This window comes from Oncorhynchus mykiss, chromosome 19 (genome assembly GCF_013265735.2).
Source record: "Oncorhynchus mykiss isolate Arlee chromosome 19, USDA_OmykA_1.1, whole genome shotgun sequence".
NCBI lineage: Eukaryota > Metazoa > Chordata > Actinopteri > Salmoniformes > Salmonidae > Oncorhynchus > Oncorhynchus mykiss.
Genome location: NC_048583.1, coordinates 9,847,760 through 9,869,011, shown reverse-complemented (window position 1 = coordinate 9,869,011; position 21,252 = coordinate 9,847,760). Strand labels below are relative to the sequence as shown.

The following is a 21,252-nucleotide window of genomic DNA, read 5'->3' as shown; positions in this document are numbered from 1 at the left end:
TACCTAGCAAAGACATAGATGACCTGGAGCCAGTGGGTTTGGCAACGAATATGAAGCGAGGGCCAGCCAACGAGAGCATACAGGTCACAGTGGTGGGTAGTATATGGGGCTTTGGTGACAAAACGGATGGCACTGTGATAGACTACATCCAATTTGCTGAGTAGAGTGTTATGAGTGTTGTAAATGTGTGAGTGTTGTAAATGACATCGCCGAAGTCAAGGATCAGTAGGATAGTCAGTTTTACAAGGGTATGTTTGGCAGCATGATTGAAGGATGCTTTGTTGCGAAATAGGAAGCCAATTCTAGATATCATTTTGGATTGTAGATGCTTAATGTGAGTCTGGAAGGAGAGTTTACAGTCTAACCAGACACCTAGGTATGTGTAGTTGTCCACATATTCTAAGTCAGAACCGTCCAGAGTAGTGATGCTGGACGGGCGGGCAGGTGCGGGCAGCAATCGGTTGAAAGGCATGAATTTAGTTTTGCTTGCATTTAAGAGCAGTTGGAGGCCACGGAAGGAGAGTTGTATGGTATTGAAGCTCGTCTGCAGGTTAGTTAACACAGTGTCCAAAGAGGGGCCAGAAGTATACAGAATGGTGTCGTCTGCATAGAGGTGGATCAGAGAATCACCAGCAGCAAGAGCAACATCATTGATGTATACAGAGAAACCCAAGTCATGTCTCACTTTACTCTTGTATAACAGTCATCATAATTTGACATAGACTATTTTATAAATCCTACTGTATATAAAACATCTCAGAGTTTTTAACTGCTTTTTTCACCTTCAACTTTATTTACTACTTGTTATTTTTGACTTTTTATTTGGCATTTGATTCTTGATTGATATTGATATTGTACTTAATTGTCGAGGAGAGTTAGCGAGTAAGCGTTTCACTACTGTTTACACCTGTATCCAATAAACTTTGATACAATCATCAGAGTCTCTAGTAAAAGACTTGATTACTTGATGAATTTGTTCCGAATTTAAATATCAACAACAATTTGATGGGGAAACAGATTTATTTTATTTTATTTGTCTTTTTTCAAAATGTTATGAAATGCTGATGGACTGTTTCATCATTTTCATAATCTGGCGTTATGAAACCAATTATGACTTGATTGATGATTTCCGACTGTAACTGGGAAGTATTTACTTTCTGATACCTTACCCTCCCTTTTCTCTTATCAGTTAAGCCCATGTTTACACAACCACATAAAAAGCAAACCAGAAATAAGTCACAAACACACACACACTACGGGTACAAATACGCACCCTGGGTCCCTCCTGGTCTTGGCTACTGAGATACGTGATGTCGTGAGAGAGCTGTCTGTTGAATCTGACAATTAATCTTAATGGTTGTATAGTCGTCTCAAATAAAACTGTGAAGGACCTTGACGTTACTCTGGTACCCTGATCTCTCTTTTGACGAACATATCAAGACTGTTTCAAGGACAGCTTTTTTCCATCTACGTAACATTGCAAAAATCAGAAACGTGCTGTCCAAAAATGATGCAGAAAAATTCATCCATGCTTTTGTTACTTCTAGGTTAGACTACTGCAATGCTCTACTTTCCGTCTACCCGGATAAAGCACTAAATAAACTTCAGTTAGTGCTAAATACGGCCGCTAGAATCCTGACTAGAACCAAAATATTTGATCATATTACTCCAGTGCTAGCCTCCCTACACTGGCTTCCTGTCAAGGCAAGGGCTGATTTCAAGGTTTTACTGCTAACCTACAAAGCATTATATGGGCTTGCTCCTACCTATCCCTCTGATTTGGTCCTGCCGTACATACCTACACGTACGCTACGGTCACAAGACGCAGGCCTCCTAATTGTCCCTAGAATTTCTAAGCAAACAGCTGGAGGCAGAGCTTTCTCCTATAGAGCTCCATTTTTTTGGAACAGTCTGCCTACCCATGTAAGAGACGCAGACTCGGTCTCAACCTTTAAGTCTTTACTGAAGACTCATCTCTTCAGTGGGTCATATGATTGAGTGTAGTCTGGCCCAGGGGTGTGAAGGTGAACGGAAAGGCTCTGGAGCAACGAACCGCCCTTGCTGTCTCTGCCTGGCCGGTTCCCCTCTAAACCCTATTACAAGGGTTGAGTCACTGGCTTACTGGTGCTCTTTCATGCCGTCCCTAGGAGGGGTGCGTCACTTGAGTGGGTTGAGTCACTGATGTGATCTTCCTGTCTGGGTTGGTGCCCCCCATTGGGTTGTGCCGTGGCGGAGATCTTTGTGGACTATACTCGGCCTTATCTCAGGATGGTAAGTTGGTGATTGAAGATGTCCCTCTAGTGATGTGGGGGCTGTGCTTCGGCAAAGTGAGTGGAGTTATATCCTTCCTGTTTGGCCCTGTCCGGGGGTATCATCGGATGGGGCCACAGTGTCTTCTGACCCCTCCTGTCTCAGCCTCCAGTATTTATGCTGCAGTAGTTTATGTGTCGGGGGGCTAGGGTCAGTTTGTTATATCTGGAGTACTTCTGTCTTGTCCTGTGTGAATTTAAGTATGCTCTCTCTAATCCTCTCTTTCTTTCTCTCTCTCTCTCGGAGGACCTGAGCCCTAGGACCATGCCTCAGGTCTACCTGGCATGATGACTCCTTGCTGTCTCCAGTCCACCTGGCCGTGCTGCTGCTCCAGTTTCAACTGTTCTGCCTGCGGCTATGGAATCCTGACCTGTTCACCGGACGTCCTACCTGTCCCAGACTTGCTGTTTTCAACTCTCTAGAGACAGCAGGAGTGGTAGAGATACTCTTAATGATCGGCTATGAAAAGCCAACTGACATTTACTCCTTTTCCTAGCCACCGTGCTTCTACACCTGCATTGCTTGCTGTTTGGCGTTTTAGGCTGGGTTTCTGCACAGCACTTTGAGATATCAGCTGATGTACGAAGGGCTATATAAATACATTTGATTTGATTCATAATGCCGACAAACTGGTGACTCCAGCTCTCTCTGCTTGTTTTCTCAATGTGTATTAGCATGAATTGTCATCCGTCACCTTTCCTCTTCTCTAAAGAGACAGCTGTGGTCATTCCTGAGCAAAGTATGAGGTGTTACCCTGAGTCAACATAGTTGGGCCTTTGCCATTACTAGTTTATGGTGTTGACTGTGAAGGACTGCGTTCCAGACATATTTTACGTATATTGGTATGTGATACTCTGGGTGTGTTTGTTTAGGAAGTGTAGAATGTTGTTTTGTCTTTATGAAAGATATAATTGAGTATGTGTGTGATTACTGAAATGTTTTGAAGTGATTGCTTCCCAGCAGCAAATGTTAGAGGGTGCAGGGAAATGCTTGTGTTACTATAGCGCCTAACAATGCAGCAAAAATGTCTAACAAGTAGGTCAACATAAATAATCATAAAAACAAGAAATCACGACCGTCAGAACGAATCCAGTTGACAACCCAAATAACACTGTATAAGTAATCCAAATGCAATCTTTGCCTATATAAACCAACAATATATAGACTACTTAGAATGATATGTAGAGATCTACAGCAGTCAGGGGGACAGGAAAACTTGTGGCGAGGCGGTATTTATCACAGCATTTTTTAATCAAGTGTAGAAGCAACTGATTTAGTTTAATCAAATATATCAACGCTTAGCATTCAAACGATTTGTCAACTCGCACACCATTTTTATGTCCTTCATATCGGAGTGCTGCTGCAGGCTTTGCGTGTCTTGATTCACGAAAATCGCAGGTCGCGCGATAGCTCAAGGCGCGCTCTCTACTTTCCTCTGGTATTTAGCAAGCTTGATAACACATCACTCCCCCTACACAAGCAGAAACTGTTACATAAATGTCGACACAAGAAAAAACGGTTACAAAAATGTAGAATTCTTAATACCTAAACATTAGCGATCTGACATGACGTATTGCATGGAAACGATACTATTTTTCGGTCTGATCAACTCTAGATTGGGCTAACAGCAGCATCTGTTAGCCTACTATGCGCCCTGTCCCTCTTGGCCAGGGTAAACGAAGCGGTTTTAAACGTTGTATATGTATAGCCCATTTGTTTGTGAGAACGTGAATGGGATTACATTTGGTTTATATTAAAACCTGGGCTGACTAGGCTATCTATACTTTCTCGATCCAAAATGATTAACGGGAATGAATAAACACAATAGCTGTTATATAGACTGTTTATACATTTTTAATTAGGCCTGCAATTGGGCAGTACAACACGATGCAAACCTGCACAAAGCAAGCTCAGCCATGTGCGTTTTATTGTCCAATCATGTTGCTTTCTCTGTGTCTGTGTCTGGGAACCCCCCTAGTCCTTTAAAACGTCATTCATGTATAATTCATATGAACAAATACAAGATTGCTGTAGTTTGACAGGGTTTCCATCCTCGTCAAGACCAGGAGTTAAAAAAAACAACATTTGACATGATTAGGAAAACTCTGGTCCCATCATAGCCCATATGAAACCTTTTTACAACAGATTAATTACGTCATACCATTTAAGGTCCGGAGTTTTACCTGATTAGGTTAGGTTAGGAATTGTGTTATATTTTTATACAGTCCTTTCAATTCATTTAATTTTCTATTGAAATCCACTTAAATTAAATGTAATTCATAGTCCTGAAATATCAGTTTGGAGATGATCTCAATCATTGGGGTTGTGCTCTAGATACGAATGAGAGCAATTGAAAGATAGTTTTTTTATTTTTTTAAATGAGGCAATAATTAAGAATTGCTTATTTGCCCATGCTTATTTGCCAATGTCCTGGTTGAACCATTCATGCACACGCTTTGCACAATTTAACGGCATGGCTCGGTTTGGGAGGCGCCCATACTGTCATAGGAAAGATCTCAAGTATATATCCTCGCGTCCTCTCTCCTCGCCTCCTTCTTAAAACCCATTGGATGAGAAAGCCAGAGGTCCCGCCCCTCTGACCATCTCCTCCAATGGGTTTTGAGAAGGAGACCGAGGAGAGATGACGCGAAGAGTATGTATTGAGATTTCTCCATAGCCGCTTCTCTTATTCAACACCGGTAGTATAAATTCATTGGCCAAAGCGGATCGTTGGTCACACGCGTGGTTTGGTTCGGTCTTTTCTAGTACAAGACTGGAGAGGACTGTAGAAATTTCAAAGTTTACAGGCGGGTATGTATCCGTTTTGCATGATATTTTCAGATGGGATATATTTTATTTTCGGCTAAATTTGCTACATCATTTGGAGGCTAAATGCCATGCATAACGGTGACGTGATCCTCCTGGTGAATTCTTTAGTAACATCCTGCTTATACATGCTAGTATTATATAAAAAATAGCGGGCGCCGATGATATTTTAGTTCCAGACAATGATTCAATTTTGTTCAAGTTTTTGTAAATGACGCACTCCAGTGCATGCGTGTTTGGTAAAATAAAACATTGAGTTATTTTAGCATTTTTGTACAATAAAATATTGTTGTTTACTTTACGTCTATGAAATGAAGGCTACATACTTTTTTTTCACGCAGAAACAACCTAACGTTACTTAGTCATCCATGCATTGCATTCCCAGTTGAACCGTTAGGGTCACCCATTCAAACCATTCAGAAATCATATTTCCAAGAAGGCCTACGATTATTCGTCTTCATGGGACAAATGTGTCCTGTCCTGCTTAATCTTTTTATGACAGAAAAGTCAATAAAAAAGACTTGGCTTATAAATGTGAATTGCTATCTTCAGTCATGGTAAAACATGAATATATAATTTCAATTAGTCTAGGCTATGATATACATTTGTAACAATTATGCTGAGAGTGTGGTAAAAAAGAAAAGAAAAGCACAATGAATGTACATGTGGAAAGTGTTTCAACTAACTAAATGTCAACGCAGGTCTGCTCACTGGACGAGTATACTGTTTTCCAGTGTCTATACATTCCTATAGGATTAAATAGATTCAATTATTCGGTTTAATTTGTCTTCAACAAGCCTATCCCAGAGCAGAGGTATTTAGAGTGGAATAATGTATTTATAACTGCATTTGAAAGCGATTGGGTGTCTCTCCTCACTCTAGCTTCTCTATTGCTTCTCTCTGGAGCGCTTCTCTCTCTTTCTCTCTCTTGAGCTTCTCTCTCCGTCTCTCGAGCCTCTCTCTCCGTCTCTCGAGCTTCTCTCTCCATCTCTCAAGCTTCTCTCTCCGTCTCTCGAGCTTCTCTCTCCGTCTCTCAAGCTTCTTTCTCTCTATGTACCAGTCCACCGCAAAGGTCGCATGACATTCATTTAGACGGATCCTAATTAAATGTGCTCAGATATGCAGACAATGTGTCCAATGTTTCCACTTCTCCACATCTAAATGTATTGCGTAATGATAAATGCACATCACTCTTCCTAGAAGTCTGAAGTTTGTCTCTACAGTATATCCCTCCCTTACTTGAAGCTCTCAGATTCATACACCAAAGTATGTCCTAAATGCATCAATAAAACACATTAAAAGTCCTTCTATTTATCCACTAAATCTCAAATTAAGTGACACCTATTTATTCTCCATACAGTAGTGCACTTCTTTTGACCAGAATCACTTTGCTCAGAAGTAACTCAATCATCAAGTTTGCAGATGCCACAACAGTGGTGTGCCTGATTTACCAACAACGATGAGACAACCTACAGGGAGGAGGTGAGGGGAGTGGTGCCAGGGAAATAACCCTTCCCTCAACGTCAACAAAACGAAGGAGCTGATCGTGGACTTCAGGAGACAGCAGAGAGAGCACACCCCCATCCACCCCGACAGGGCAGCAGTGGAGAGGGTGGAAGGCATCAAGTTCCTCGGCGTGCACATCACTGACAACCTGAAATGGTTCATCCACACAGATAGTGTGGGGAAGAAGACGCAACAGCCCCTAAGACCCAACGGCTTGGACCTTAAGACCCTCACAAACTTCTACAGATGCACCATTGAGAGCATCCTGTCAGGCTGTATCACCTCCTGGTACAGCAATTGCACCGTCCGCAACCGCAGGGCTCTCTACACTGCCTGCCCTACGCCCTACAAGACATCTACAGCGCCCGGTGTCACAGGAAGGCCAAGAAGATCATAAAGGACCTCAGCCACCCGAGACAGTACAGGTGCATCAAAGCTGGGACCAAGAGACTAAAAATAGCTTCTATCTCCATGCCTCTAGGGTAGCCTAGTGGTTAGAGTGTTGGACTAGTAACTGAAAGGTTGCAAGTTCAAATCCCTGAGCTGATAAGGTACAAATCTGTCGTTTTGCCCCTGAACAGGCAGTTAACCCACTGTTCCTAGGCCGTCATTGAAAATAAGAATTTGTTCTTAACTGACTTGCCTAGTTAAATAAAGGTAAAATAAAATAAAAATTAAATAGTCACCACTTGCCGGCCTCCGTCCAGTACCCTGCCCTGAACCTTAGTCACTGTTACTGGCCGACTACCACCTGGTACTCAACCCCGCACCTTAGAGACTTCTGCGCTATGTACATAGTCATTAAAGACTGGTCACTTTAATAATGTTTACATTCTGTTTTACCCACTTCATATGTCTATACTGTATTCTAGTCAAGGCTCATCCTATATAATTACTGCTGTACACACCTTTTCTATTCATATATTGTCCATACCATCATATACATATATATTTATATTCCGGACTCTGACTTGCTCGTCATGATATTTCTTAATACATTTCTTTTTATTTTGAGGGATTTGTGTGTATTATTAGGTATTACTGCACTGTCTGAGCTAGAAATACAAGCATTTCCCTGCACCTGTGATAACATCTGCAAAGTATGTGCACGCAATCAATAACATTTGATTTGAGTAGTGCACTACACGAGGAAAATAGTGTATCAATTTCAGACCCATCCCTTGACCAATCCCCACAGGTCTCACCCCTGCAGATAATGACCGATCGAGCCAATCACATCAGCGTCGCCATGACTGAAGACGTCACGTCCACCAACGGGACGCCCAGGACCAAGGTCATAACCAGCAGCACCATGGTGGAGCTGAACAAGCTGCAGCCCCGGGGCTCCACGGTCAGCTTCCACAGCATCCAGTACAAGGTGAAGCTGAAGACTGGACCGCTCTGCAAGAGGAAGAACACTGCCAGGGAGATACTGGTGGACCTCAAGTGAGTGGAGTTAGTGGATCCTTTGGTCTCATGTACACACAGACACAAGCAGACAAACACACACTTTCAAAGATGCACACACACTCTCATGTATTCTACACACAGGCTTCCACCTTGAAACATGCCCAAACGCACAAGTTGTAGTGATACTAATTGACTATTGGATGATTAAAGTGAGTTTGATCACATGCGTGCACACACACACACACACAGTCCTGTGTGGCTCAGTTGGTAGAGCATGGAGCTTGCAACGCTAAGGATAAAGGTTTGATTCCCACTGGGGCCACCCATATGAAAAATGTATGCACACATGACTGTAAATCCCTTTGGATAAAAGCGTCAACCACAGCGCCCATGTTATTTTTTTGGAAGCATATTTGATTCTGAGTTGGGACATATAAAGTTTGTATGTGAAAACTACTTCTAAGACTCATACATTCAGTTGTTCCAAACTCACTTCACTCGCGCTAAAGAGGGAGGCTCACTCGGCTGGTGCTGGCACATGCGCAGATCAAATACACCGCTGGAACGCAGATTAAGGTGTTTACATGTCCTAATAATTCAAACGATTGCTTTTTTTATTGGCATATGCTTACTTTGATTTTGACCGTACGCTGATTTAAGATAAGCAGAGTAAGATGTTTACATGGCTATTGCATAATCTGCCTACTGCCATTCATCAGTTTAATTTCAAATTATTACTGTGCTTGTAAAAATACTCAATAACTAGCTACAATAACACACACACACGCTGAAATGCTAGTGGACCTGAAGTTAATATACACTTTGACCACCCAATTACATTTGGTGATCATGAAGCTAATTCGATGTGGACTTATTGGCAGATTCCCCTCTTTCTCGCTCTGTGCCTGTTTGCTTGTCTTTTTTGGTACAGCCTCAGTGTATTCCTGCCCACCACCACACCCCTTTACAGTGGTGTAAAGTACTTAAGTAAAAATACTTTAAAGTACTACTTAAGTCATTTTTGAGGGTATCTTTACTTTACATATTTTTGCCAACTTTTACTTTTACTTCACTACATTCCTAAATAAAATAATGTACCTTTTACTCCATGCCTTTTTCCTGACACCCAAAAGTACTCGTTATATTTTGACAAGAAAATGGTCCAATTCATACACTTATCAAGAGAACATCCCTGGTCATCCCTACTGCCTCTGATCTGGCAGACTCACTAAACATAGATGCGTTGTTTGTAAATTATGTCTGAGTGTTGGAGTGTGCCCCTGCTGTCCGTCAACAACAAACAAATGAGAAAATTGTGCCGTCTGGTTTGCTTAATATAAGGAATTTGAAATTATTTATACTTTTGATACTTATGTACATTTGAGCAATTCCATTTACTTTCGACACTAAAGTATATTTAAAATCAAATACCTTTAGCCTTTTACTCAAGTAGTATTTTACTGGGTGACTTTCACTTTTACTTGAGTCATTTTCTACTAGGGTATCTTTACTTTTACTCAAGTATGACAATTGGCTACTTTTGTCTACCACTGCCCCTTTACTAGTGAATTAAGGGAGTGTTAACAAATTAGGAATGCTTGTGAGTGTCATTGATGGATCTAACTCAATTATAGGAATTAAGTTTGCTGCCTCTCCAATGCTCATGAAGAGGTTTTAGGTGTGTGTGTGTGTGTGTGTGTGTCAGAGAGAGCGTGAAAGTGAAGTGAAACCAAAAGAGGGAGAGAGATCATTAACACAAGTTGACAAAACATACAGGCCTCTCCATTTGAGATTAGGGCTCGCATACTCAGACCACAATGAACAATAGTGCAGTGGAACATTCAAATGTCTTTTTTTTCTGATGGCATTAAATGTACTGGACATTTCCCAGGGAGGAATGCGTAATTTCACACAAGTTTTGGTCCGTTTCCCCTAGTGTTAATTATATGATATTAAGCATGGTTTCTTGCGTGTAATCTCTTTGATGCACTGCGGAGCAAGCTGCCAAGGAACCAAATGAAATGCTGTCACGTGATTCCACACTACCAGCCTTTATAATTCAGCTTTTTAATTCTGTTTTTATATGACAGATACTTTTTTTTATACCAATTATGCAAATGTTCTTTGTGGAATCACAAAATTTGATTATGTATTCTTGTTTTGGACCATTATACAATGGTATAGATAGAACTCATTCTCAGATTGTTGGAGGTCTTTGGGGTCAGCGTATTCTTTGTGCTGTTTGAATCGGTTAATTGGAGAACCAAACCTCCTCCTTTTCATTCTGTCACTCTTGTGATTCTTCCGTGTGTATGACTATGCTATAGAGACAATGTTTACACGTTAAAACCACAAGCCCTTGACACTTGATAAACTTGCTGGACTGGCGTGATAACTTTAGCCGCCGTATGTAATGGTTTGATAAGACATTTGTGTAACATTGCGTGTATAGAAAGTAGATGACAAAAATGCTTTGCCCATGACTTGAATGGGTGCTATAAACCTGTCGTAAGCATGTCATAAGGTGCTATAAATCTAGCATTTCGTTTGATGATAAAAGTTCTGTCTTATAATTCTTGGTCCTTAATCGGCTTTTTTATTGGTATTGATTCAATGTTAGGTTCATCTAGCTTTGATTTTACCAACTTACTCCAACAGTTTGAAATGCTTATGAATGACTCAGTTGTTGGTACACATATCCAAATCCATTTACTGATTTGCAACTGAACTGTAGGCCTATACTCTTATTGATTTTTGTAAGTCTTTCATAATTTAGAATACAGTGCTACACTTCTCATTGGTGTAAAACATGATGTAACACAATGTGTGTTGATTACATGTTTATTATGGTAAATATGTGGAATGTTTCAGTGCAACTTAAAATATCTTCTGCGTTTTGTCGTTGTCTTGCAGTGGCATCATGAGACCGGGTCTAAATGCTATTCTAGGACCCACTGGAAGTGGAAAGTCCTCGTGAGTATTTTGTTGATGACAACGGTTTATCTTGAAGGCATTACATTGCTTGTTCCAAAAAAGAAAGGTCCCACAGGTTGCCATAGTGATTATTGATCTAACGTTATGGTTAGGTTCCTGGACGTTCTAGCAGCCAGGAAGGACCCCTCTGGTCTCTCAGGGGAAGTGCTGATCGACGGGGCGCCACAACCACCCAACTTCAAGTGCCTCTCCGGCTATGTTGTCCAGGTAAGTCTATTGGCTACCTGTTGTAAATATTGTCGGAGACCATGACGCAGTTAGAAGAGCATATTCAAAGGAGACATGTACAACACAACTCTAGGGTCCAACAGCAGGAAAAAACAGTATAGCTACAGTACTTTTTTCAAAGCTGACCATATTACCCCAGTCAGTGACCTCTGACCTTTGTCTCTGTGACCTCACCAGGACGACGTGGTGATGGGGACTCTGACAGTGAGGGAGAACCTGCGATTCTCTGCAGCGCTGCGTCTGCCCCGCTCCGTGCCCCAGAAAGAAAAGGACGCCAGGGTCAACGACCTCATCACCGAGCTAGGCCTGACCAAGGTGGCTGACGCTAAGGTACGTTGTAACATAGAATGGAAATGTTGAGACGACTGTTCAGGACTGAATTCATGGTAGTTTTATGAGCCTGTGAGAGTCAAATCCATAGAATTAGGAATTTGAATTTGAGTAGGACTAAATGCATTTTAATAGGATCTCTATGATCAAACCGTCCACAGTATTTTCTCTCCACTATATACACTGAGTATACCAAACACCTTCCTAATATTGAGTTGCACCCCCCCCCCCCACACACACACAGGGATGCTGGCCCATGTTGACTCCAATGCTTCCCACAGTTGTGTCAAGTTGGCTGGATGTCTTTTGGGTGGTGGACCATTCTTGATACACACAGGAAACTGTTGAGCGTGAAAAACCCAGCAGGGTTGCAATTCATGACAAACTCAAACTGGTGCGCCTACAACCATACCCCATTCAAAGGCATCTTTTGTCTTTCCTATTCACCCTCTGAATGGCACATATACACAATCCATCTCTCAATTGTCTCTAGTTCTAGAAATCCTTAATTAACCTGTCTCCTCCCCTCCCCTTCATCTACACTGATTCAAGTGGCTTTAACAATAAGGGATCAAAGCTTTCACCTGGATTTACCTGGTCAGTCTGTGTCATGGAAAGAGCAGGTGTTCTTAATGTTTTGTATACCCATTGTAGATATGCAGTAAAATTGCTTCCTTCTCACCAATGTCTTCCAATGTCATTTTGAAGGTGTCGGGCCATATGAGGGCTATCATGTCATAGAAGGCTGTGGTACCATACAGCATTTGATAGATGTCCAAGGGCTATCATGTGATGTGATTGTGTTCTTCCCCAGGTTGGTACCCAGATGATCCGGGGGATTTCTGGAGGGGAGAGGAAGAGGACCAACATCGGCATGGAGCTCATCATCGACCCCTCTGTTCTCTTCTTGGATGAACCCACCACGGGCCTGGACGCTAGCACCGCTAACTCTGTCCTGCTGCTGCTCAAAAGGTATAGCACTACTATTCCAAGAAGGAAAGACATTTAATTTAATTTCGATTGATTCCTAATGGGTGGGGTTAGTGGTAGGTATCCTACATTTCATATTTAGATGCTTTTCTTATTCCCTTCCCTGTTTAATTTGTACCACATTTGTCCTCTAAATGTCCTACCTTTCTTATTGGCTACCCTGTTAAATGTAGACCTCCAGGCCTTTTTTCATTGTCTTATCTCCTTTTAGAATGGCCAATCAGGGACGCACCATCATCATGTCCATCCACCAACCGCGTTACTCCATCTACCGGCTGTTCGACTCCCTGACCCTGCTAGTTAGCGGCAAACAGGTGTACCATGGGCCGGCCCAGAATGCACTGGACTATTTCGCCGACATAGGTAACCTTCAATACCAATACTACACACAAAGAATAAGGAGATACCGTTGATGTGTTGTTTAAAAGCTAAAGGAAGTTAGATTGATGTAAAAGTCCTGAATGGGACAAAGCAGAATAGAGATTGATATAGGGGAGACTAATGTTCACATGTGTTGTTGTATCCTAGGTTACGCCTGCGAGGCCCACAACAACCCAGCCGACTTCTTCCTAGACGTCATCAACGGAGACTCTACTGCCACTGCTATGAACAAGATTCAGGGAGAAGGTCATTTTCACACACACACACACACACACACACACACACACACACACTAACAAACAGTGTGCAGTGTATGAGTCCAAGTCTCGCAAGACCTGAAAGGTGCCTTAGAGCCCTGGCAGCATAGTAAAAGAACAAGGGACCCAGCGCTCTAACACAAACAACATCTGCCCCTGGGTCAGTAAGATTAGGGGTGCAGGAGGCTTGGCGTTGCCCAGACAGGGACAGGGGTTGGAGGGAGCGGGCGGCTGATGCTGCAGCCAGGGCCTGAGGCTGGAGGCCAGGCAGTTGGATAACCCCCGTTAATCCTATCAGCTCAATGTGAAAAACCCTCTGATCTGTACTGGTACAGTAGGATTTGTTGGCCTTTGAGAGGCTACGGCTAATGCTAATAGCGACAGGAATACACTATCGGTGTGGATTGTGGAAGGAACCGTTTTGGTACAATGGGAGTAGTCAGCCGAATCTCGGACTGGACTTCAATGAATTTGTATCTGGGTCTTTTGCACTTAGGATAAGGGGATGGATTGAAAAATGGGTTGTTGTCATGGGTGAATTAAGGGGTGATGGTCTCCAACCTTTAACAGTGTGTATTGACTCTCGGTTCTCTCCCCTTCTAGACATTGACTTTGAGGAGCTGAGTGGCTCCAGGCAGACCATCGAGGAGCGTCTAGTGGAGGAGTACAGGAACTGCTCCAACTTCAGAGACACCCAGGTCGAGCTGGAGAGGATCACCCAGGGAAAGCAGTACACCACCAAGCCCACGTCCCGTACTATCACCTACAACAGCTCCTTCTTCACCCAGCTCCACTGGGTCCTAGGCAGAACCTTCCGGAACCTAGCGCTGAACCCCCAGACCTCCGTCGCACAGGTTAGAACACACATCGATACAGATGCACACACACACCGATACAGATGCACACACACACCGATACAGATGCACACACACACCGATACAGATGCACACACACACCGATACAGATGCACACACACACCGATACAGATGCACACACACACCAATACAGATGCACACACACACCAATACTCACCGGATTTCTATTTGTGGGTTTAAAGTTTAAGAGGTGCTGTACCAATGTCCCCTAAACTAATTTCAAACACACACAACTGGGGAGAGGATTCTCAGAATAAAAGGGTAATGGATTTAGCTCCGCTCCTATCACCAACAACACCAAAGACTTGAGAATAGTATGATTTTTAATTGCAGCCCGCGTACTTTTCTCTACTTCACAACAAGCTCTTTTGCGCTTAAAGGGTGACAGAGATGGCGGGAGGAGGGAGTTCTGACGACTTAGTGCCCTCATTAGTCATCCAAGGCAACAACATGCCATCAGAAGTATCTCACTTCAAGAATTATTAACAGCTAATTGGCCTCATAGTAAATCGACAATAATCCCAGGCTGGGGTCTGGATCTTAAAGGCTAGAGGGCCGGAGACCTAGCTAATCAGCTTTGCTGACTGTTGTGACCCAGCTGTTGCCTCTCCAGGCCTAGAACTGAAGTGATATCATATCTGGCCACAGCCCCCCCCCCCCCCTTCCCCCCCCAGTGGCCAGGGCCCAGACCTTTGTCACATGATCACGCCATGACCCACACTGGGCTTCTACATGAGGGGCTTGGGGAATGAGGTGAAAAAGGCTCAACCTTATTAGCTTATCCTCTCACCCTGGGAACCGCGCTGGGGCCGGTTAGGCCTGTCATAAGATGTAAATCGTCAGGATTAAAACAAATGTCGCTCTGGAGATTTCACTCTTTCTCTCTTTGTTTTCTCTTTTTCTTACCCGACATGGACTACCGGTCTGTGGATGAGAATGAATGAGGGAGAGTGTGGAGAGCGCTGATTCGGTGTAGTTTGTGTGGGAATATACCTAGTTTTAAGAATGTCCACATTCTTAATGGACTAATCATGTTCTATCAGGGTTCTTAATAAACTAATAATCAGGTTCTATCAGGGTTCTTAATAGACTAATCAGGTTCTATCAGGGTTAGACCCTTTACCTCTGCAAGGCCAGGATAAGTAGTGATACTTCTCCTGACCTTTGTATTCATCATAGTATCTTACCTAACTGTATTTCAAGAATATAATATTGTTTTCTTCTCTGAGAGAGAGCTAAACCCTTTTTTCTATAGACCTAAAGAGATGTGTTTACATTAAAATGTGCCTGGACCTTTGATCAAAATGGGCTCCTTCGTGCAACTGAAGTCTCAGTTGTGTCTGGCATATTGCCAGACATATAAGATTGTTTACTCCCCAATGCCACGGCACATTGCGGGTCATGATGTAAAATATGACGTTATGCTTGTTTGATTTGCTGACCTTTGACCTGGCTACTAAACTTACGATGTTTCTCTTTTGGGCAGCTGGGAATCACAATTTTTCTGGCTCTTATTGTGGGCGCCATTTTCTTCGGGGTGAAGGACAACCAGAGTGGAATACAGAACAGGTGGGGGAACCATTTTTATCACAACACCTTAAATCCATCTCAGAATGGGATGTAAAGGTGATCTGATTTCGATTAATCTGTAGACTGAAATTGATGGTATCCCATGGGGCAGAACAACGGCAGTGTCTGCCTGTAAAGGTTAGGTTAGTAAATGACTCTGCTTTGGGAGAGAGATGTTATAACAGGATAATGCACACATATACACTACCGTTCAAAAGTTTGGGGTCACTTAGAAATGTCTTTGTTTTTGAAAGAAAAGCACATTTTTTTGTCCATTAAAATAACATCAAATTGATCAGAAATACAGTGTAGACATTGTTAATGTTGTAAATGAGCTTTGTAGCTAGAAACAGCTGATTTGTAATGGAATATCTACATATGCGTACAGAGGTCCATTATCAGCAACCATCACTCCTGTGTTCCAATGACACGTTGTGTTAGCTAATCCAAGTTTATCATTTTAAAAGGCTAATTGATAATTAGAAAACCCTTTTGCAATTATGTTAGCACAGCTGAAAACTGTTGTTCAGTTTAAAGAAGCAATAAAACTGCAATAAAATTTTCTTTAGCATCAGCATTTGTGGGTTCAATTACAGGCTCAAAATGGCCAGAAACAAATAACTTTCTTCTGAAACTCGTCAGTCTATTCTTGTTCTGAGAAATTAAGGCTATTTCATTCGAGAAATTGCCAAGAAACTGAAGATCTCGTACAATGCTGTGTACTACTCCCTTCATATAACAGCGCAAACTGGCTCTAACCAGAATAGAAAGAGGAGTGGGAGGCCCCGGTGCACAACTGAGCTTGAGGACAAGTACATTAGGGTGTCTTCAACTAGTGTATTAATCTGCTTACAATAATCAGGATTTTGCTCATTTATTTTATTGGTACAATCACATCTGGGTTCAAATAAATGTGTATTGAGTTATGTAGTATTTAGAAATGTATTTTTATGTGTATTTTGAGTATTTTCAAATACATAGCCCAAACAATTACTTTTAATTGAGTATTTGAATGGTTATTTGTAAAAAATATATAAAAAATAGTCTGCCAAATTGTATTTCAAATACTCAAATACACTCCCATTTATTTAACCCGGGTATTTGAAAATAGTATTTGAAAATACTGACAAATACTTTCCAAGTGTATTTCCAAATACATTAAAATATTCAGCTACCTGTCTTTTCAAATAAACTGTATCTGAATACTTACTTTGAATGTATGTGAAAGTAATTGAGATATTTAAAATAGTATTTGAACCCAGGCCTGGGTCCAATTAGACCTACAGTACGACTCCACTCCCTTGGTCCCTTTAGTCTGAAGGCCGATGGAGTACACACACAGCAAAACATCTAGCATTCATTTCAATAGGGGTTTACCCCCTTTCATTTCATGCATGACTGGGCAGAACATAAGGATTTCATGTCATGACTTGATGTTTCCCCTCTTGTAGGATTGGTGCTCTTTTCTTCATCACCACCAACCAATGTTTCAGCACGCTGTCCGCTGCAGAACTCTTCATCACAGAGAGGAAGCTGTTTGTGTACGTACTGTAGTAGACCAGTGGCACCACTATAACCTGGAATATGGGGGTGTGAGCATGCGGGTCTAGCCAGATTAGATGTAGACATGGTTTGTGTGTGTCTGTAAGTTGTTGTTCGTATGTATAAGGTTGGATCTGGAGTGGAGGAAAAATGAAGAAAAAATATATTATAAAACAACAAGTCTCGCACTCTCTATTATATATATATATATATATATATATATATATATATATATATATATATATATATATACATGTGATTATGAAGACACTGTCTCTGCCTAAATAATTATCAGTATGAAATGGACCAACAAGCATTTGTTTACAGCTACATTAGGTTCACTGTTTGACCTTTGTACTTCTAATTATTCTGTAAATGAGCATTTTCAGTATGAAATACCCCGGCAAGCATTAGTTCCAAATGGCCCTAGCCAAGGAAGTTAGAAAATAAACCACTCAGTATGAGTTAATGTAGACTTCTTGTCTGAGTTAATGTAGACTTCTTGTCTTTGTTGTCCCCAACAGCCATGAGTACATCAGCGGGTACTACAGAGTCTCAGTCTACTTCCTGTCCAAGATCCTGTCTGACATCATCACCCTGCGCACCATCCCCGCCATCGTCTTCAGCTGCGTGGTCTACTTCATGATAGGTGGGTTGGATGCACAACATGGGAATGAGACATTTGCATTTATGAAGATTACATTTGATTTGTCAAGATGGAAGGAAAGTAGAGGGACATAGAGTAGACGTTGAGGTAGCTAGCACACAAGCATTTCCCTGCACCTTTTATACCTGCTGTATAAACTGTGCGTGACAAATACAATTAGATTTGAGACGGTAATGGCACAGACAGTAAAAGGTCAAGAAAGGTCAAACCCTCTTTGCAGAGGGGCATGTACCCTACCACTCAAAACTAGACTCTGAAATGATCTTAAAATTCAAGTGTGTGTGTCTCTCCTGCAGGTTTTAAAACCACTCCAGCAGCCTTCTTCATCTTCATGTTCACCGTAACCCTGGTGGCCTACACAGCCACCGCCATGACCATGGCCATCTCTGCCGACCAGAGTGTGGTGGCAATGGCCAACATCTTCATGACCATTAGCTTCGTCTTCATGATGGTGAGTGTAGGGACGAGGGTGTAATGCGGTGGCCACATTCGCGCGGTGGGGTACTCAGGGACGCGCAGGGTGCACCTGAGTTGTATTGCAATGCCAGTTATGGTTCAAGTTCAGCGCTGTCCCACTAGTATTATTTGCTAGTTATGTATAGACATAAATATAAACTTGCGTTGCATACCAAGGTTACACATGGAAATTACAGTGGGGAATGGCCGTCATCTTTTCTAGCCTTGGATTAAAGTGATGTAGGATCTGTGGTGTTATTGTCTGTCTTTCTGTTTGATCTTTAGATAGGTTCTGTGGTGTCAAGACTAAGATCAGATTAAGATCACTTTATTGGTCAATTGCACACGAGGTCCAACCGAAATTGGACTTTTAACCTCACCCCTCTGAAAGACCCATATGCATACACGCCAGGTTTTGTAGATATGCTGGGGGCTGCCACACTGGGCGCCCGGGGAGCTGTTGTTGTGGGGGGTTAAGTGCCTTGCTCAAGGGCAAAACGGCAGGCAACAGCATCTAGGATTTGATACCAGCAACCCTCCGGTTGCCAGCTCGGTTGCCAGATTACTTCCTGTCAGACCCGGGATCCGGACTGGCAACCCTCCAGGTGCTGGTTTGCCTTTTTAACGCTCCTGTTGCCGGTTGCTGGCTCGCCGCCGCTCAACTCTCTCTTTGTGGCTGTGTTGGATCCGATAACATTATTGTATCTTGTTCTGCTTGTTGGGCTCCTTCCATTTTACCAGGTCTGTCTTGTAAAATGGCAATTTCCTGGTCAAATTGTAATTTAGGGGTTGGAACTTCAATGTCATTGGTGAATTAATATTTATTGATGTGTTGTCAGATCTTCTCAGGTCTGCTGGTGAACCTGCCCAGTATCATGAACTGGCTGGCCTGGTTGAAGTACCTCAGTATCCCTCGCTACGGTCTAACAGTAAGTACCTCAGTCAGCCACAACTTCTTAATTGATCTAGTGAAATGTTGCCATACATACTGTATTAATAAGTTTTATTTATTCAACTTTTATAGCGCTATTCATTACATATAGAATTGTTTTAAATATTAATATATACCGTATGTTATTATGTACTATAATAAAACTGTATTATTAAGTATTGTAACGTTTCTTAATGACTAGGCCCTGGAGATCAACGAGTTTGTGGGGCTGAAGTTCTGTGAGGACCCTGCCGTTGGCACCACCATGTCTCCTGGCTCTGGCATGATGACCAACTGCAGTATGAACACTAATCACACTCTCGGGATAACGTGAGTAACGTAATCCACACACACACACACTGTGGAATTTATCTTTATAATTTTTGCTTAGAAATAGTGAATAGTTGGTTGACTTAAATACGGTTTATACGGTATATAACTAGTATTATCAGTAGGCTACAAACATGCTGTCATTAAGTGCAGTGCCTGTGATCACTGTAGTACCTCTAGCACCATCTACTGAGGAAGTCATTGTAGATGGAGCAGCAGTTGTGTTAGCTAGATCCTCTACCGTACATTAGAGAATGGATAATTTCAATAAGGCATCATTACTGGGTATCAATAGCAGCGAAAGCTGAATTATTTGATACAATTAAAAAATACATATTAGAGAATAAACACAATAATTATCCTACGACGCAATAAAATTTGACCCACCTGAGTCCTTTTCAGCTGAAAACTCAAATTAGTTCAGGTTCAGGATTCAGTCTGTTTCTAAACACTTTCTTCCTATTTAACGTGACCCAGCCTTGCTTGTCCACGGGATCCCATAGATACACCGTGGTGAACGTTTGTTTGGTCTTCTCTCCTTCTCATTCCAGGTGCACAGGGGAACAATACCTGGACTACCTAGGAATAGAATACACTACATGGGGCCTATGGGAAAACCACGTTGCCTTGGCAATAATGACACTAATTTTCCTGGTCATCGCCTATCTGAAGCTGCGGTTTATTAAGAAGTTCACATAAGAAGTGTCTTACTTTGCCTTACAATTGACTCCTCTGTGGTTATATCAATGACAAACTGCCCGTAGTTTCTCTCTCCATACATATGTTATAACATGAAGCAGTGTGCCTATGGTTTGCACTGAGACAGGTTAAATAGGTAGTTCAGCCAAATTACATATTCACATATTCATTTCCTGGACAAGTGGAGACTGCAATCCACGCTTTGGCTTTGCTGAACTAGCTACACTAGCACTGTAAATGAGTCATTTGGCTGAACTGTCACTCTAACGTTCAATATCTATGCATAAATGTACATTTTCACCACATTAATATTAATGTGGAATCTTTGCCCTCCAGTAGTCATTGTTCTCATGTTGACTGCTGTGTTTATTTGGTAGCATTTGTTTCAGTCTAGTACGAGACTGTCTTGGCATTTAGTTAATCGTTTCTATTTATAGAGGAACTGAACTCATTTATTTGAAAAAATTCTGATGTTGAATTATGTAAAAAATTATGAATGACTTTTATTAGTGCTTTTTTTGTGTGTATTCATTGAATTGTTTGTTTCTATTGTGTTTATTACCTTTTTATCTATACTAGTGTTTTGGAAACAATGCTTTTATAAAAATGTTCATGTAACTTTGCGAGTGGTAATTATGTACCTACCAACAATGTATAGCCAAAATCAACGATACCAACCGTTACCGTCGCTCCAATGGACCATATGCAAGAAATGCCTGACTCCTAGAACACATACAGAGGCCTAAATGGTCACCTTTGTGAGACCTTTTAGTAACAGAGAGACCTTTTTGGTGACAGAGCAGGCGTCTCGTCTCCAGAACAGGCATTTAGGTCAATAGGGGGTATAATCCCATTTAATCTCACCTAATCCCCCAACATATATCAACTCCAATCAAACTGGTTCAATGTACATGACAGGTCCATTACTGACACCTTATATTCAAGGTTTAG

The 21,252-nt window shown here is 41.9% G+C and overlaps 1 protein-coding gene across 2 annotated transcripts; it reads left to right on the top strand.

Moving 5' to 3' along the window:
* Window positions 1-4,912: 4,912 nt before the first annotated feature.
* LOC110534550 (broad substrate specificity ATP-binding cassette transporter ABCG2) lies at window positions 4,913-20,919 on the top strand. Of its 2 annotated transcripts, none has more exons than XM_036954209.1 (16): window positions 4,913-5,121; window positions 7,856-8,088; window positions 10,966-11,025; window positions 11,139-11,253; window positions 11,452-11,604; window positions 12,419-12,576; window positions 12,806-12,957; window positions 13,123-13,221; window positions 13,836-14,086; window positions 15,594-15,676; window positions 17,128-17,217; window positions 17,743-17,867; window positions 18,182-18,336; window positions 19,181-19,270; window positions 19,475-19,602; window positions 20,154-20,919. In XM_036954209.1, the coding sequence occupies exons 2-16, from the start codon at window positions 7,859-7,861 to the stop codon at window positions 20,299-20,301; spliced, it is 2,037 nt and encodes a 678-aa protein (XP_036810104.1). In that variant the 5' UTR covers window positions 4,913-5,121; window positions 7,856-7,858; the 3' UTR covers window positions 20,302-20,919. The 2 variants fall into 2 exon arrangements, with proteins under 2 accessions (XP_036810104.1, XP_036810103.1); XM_036954208.1 differs by having other exon boundaries at window positions 7,841-8,088.
* Window positions 20,920-21,252: the final 333 nt, after the last annotated feature.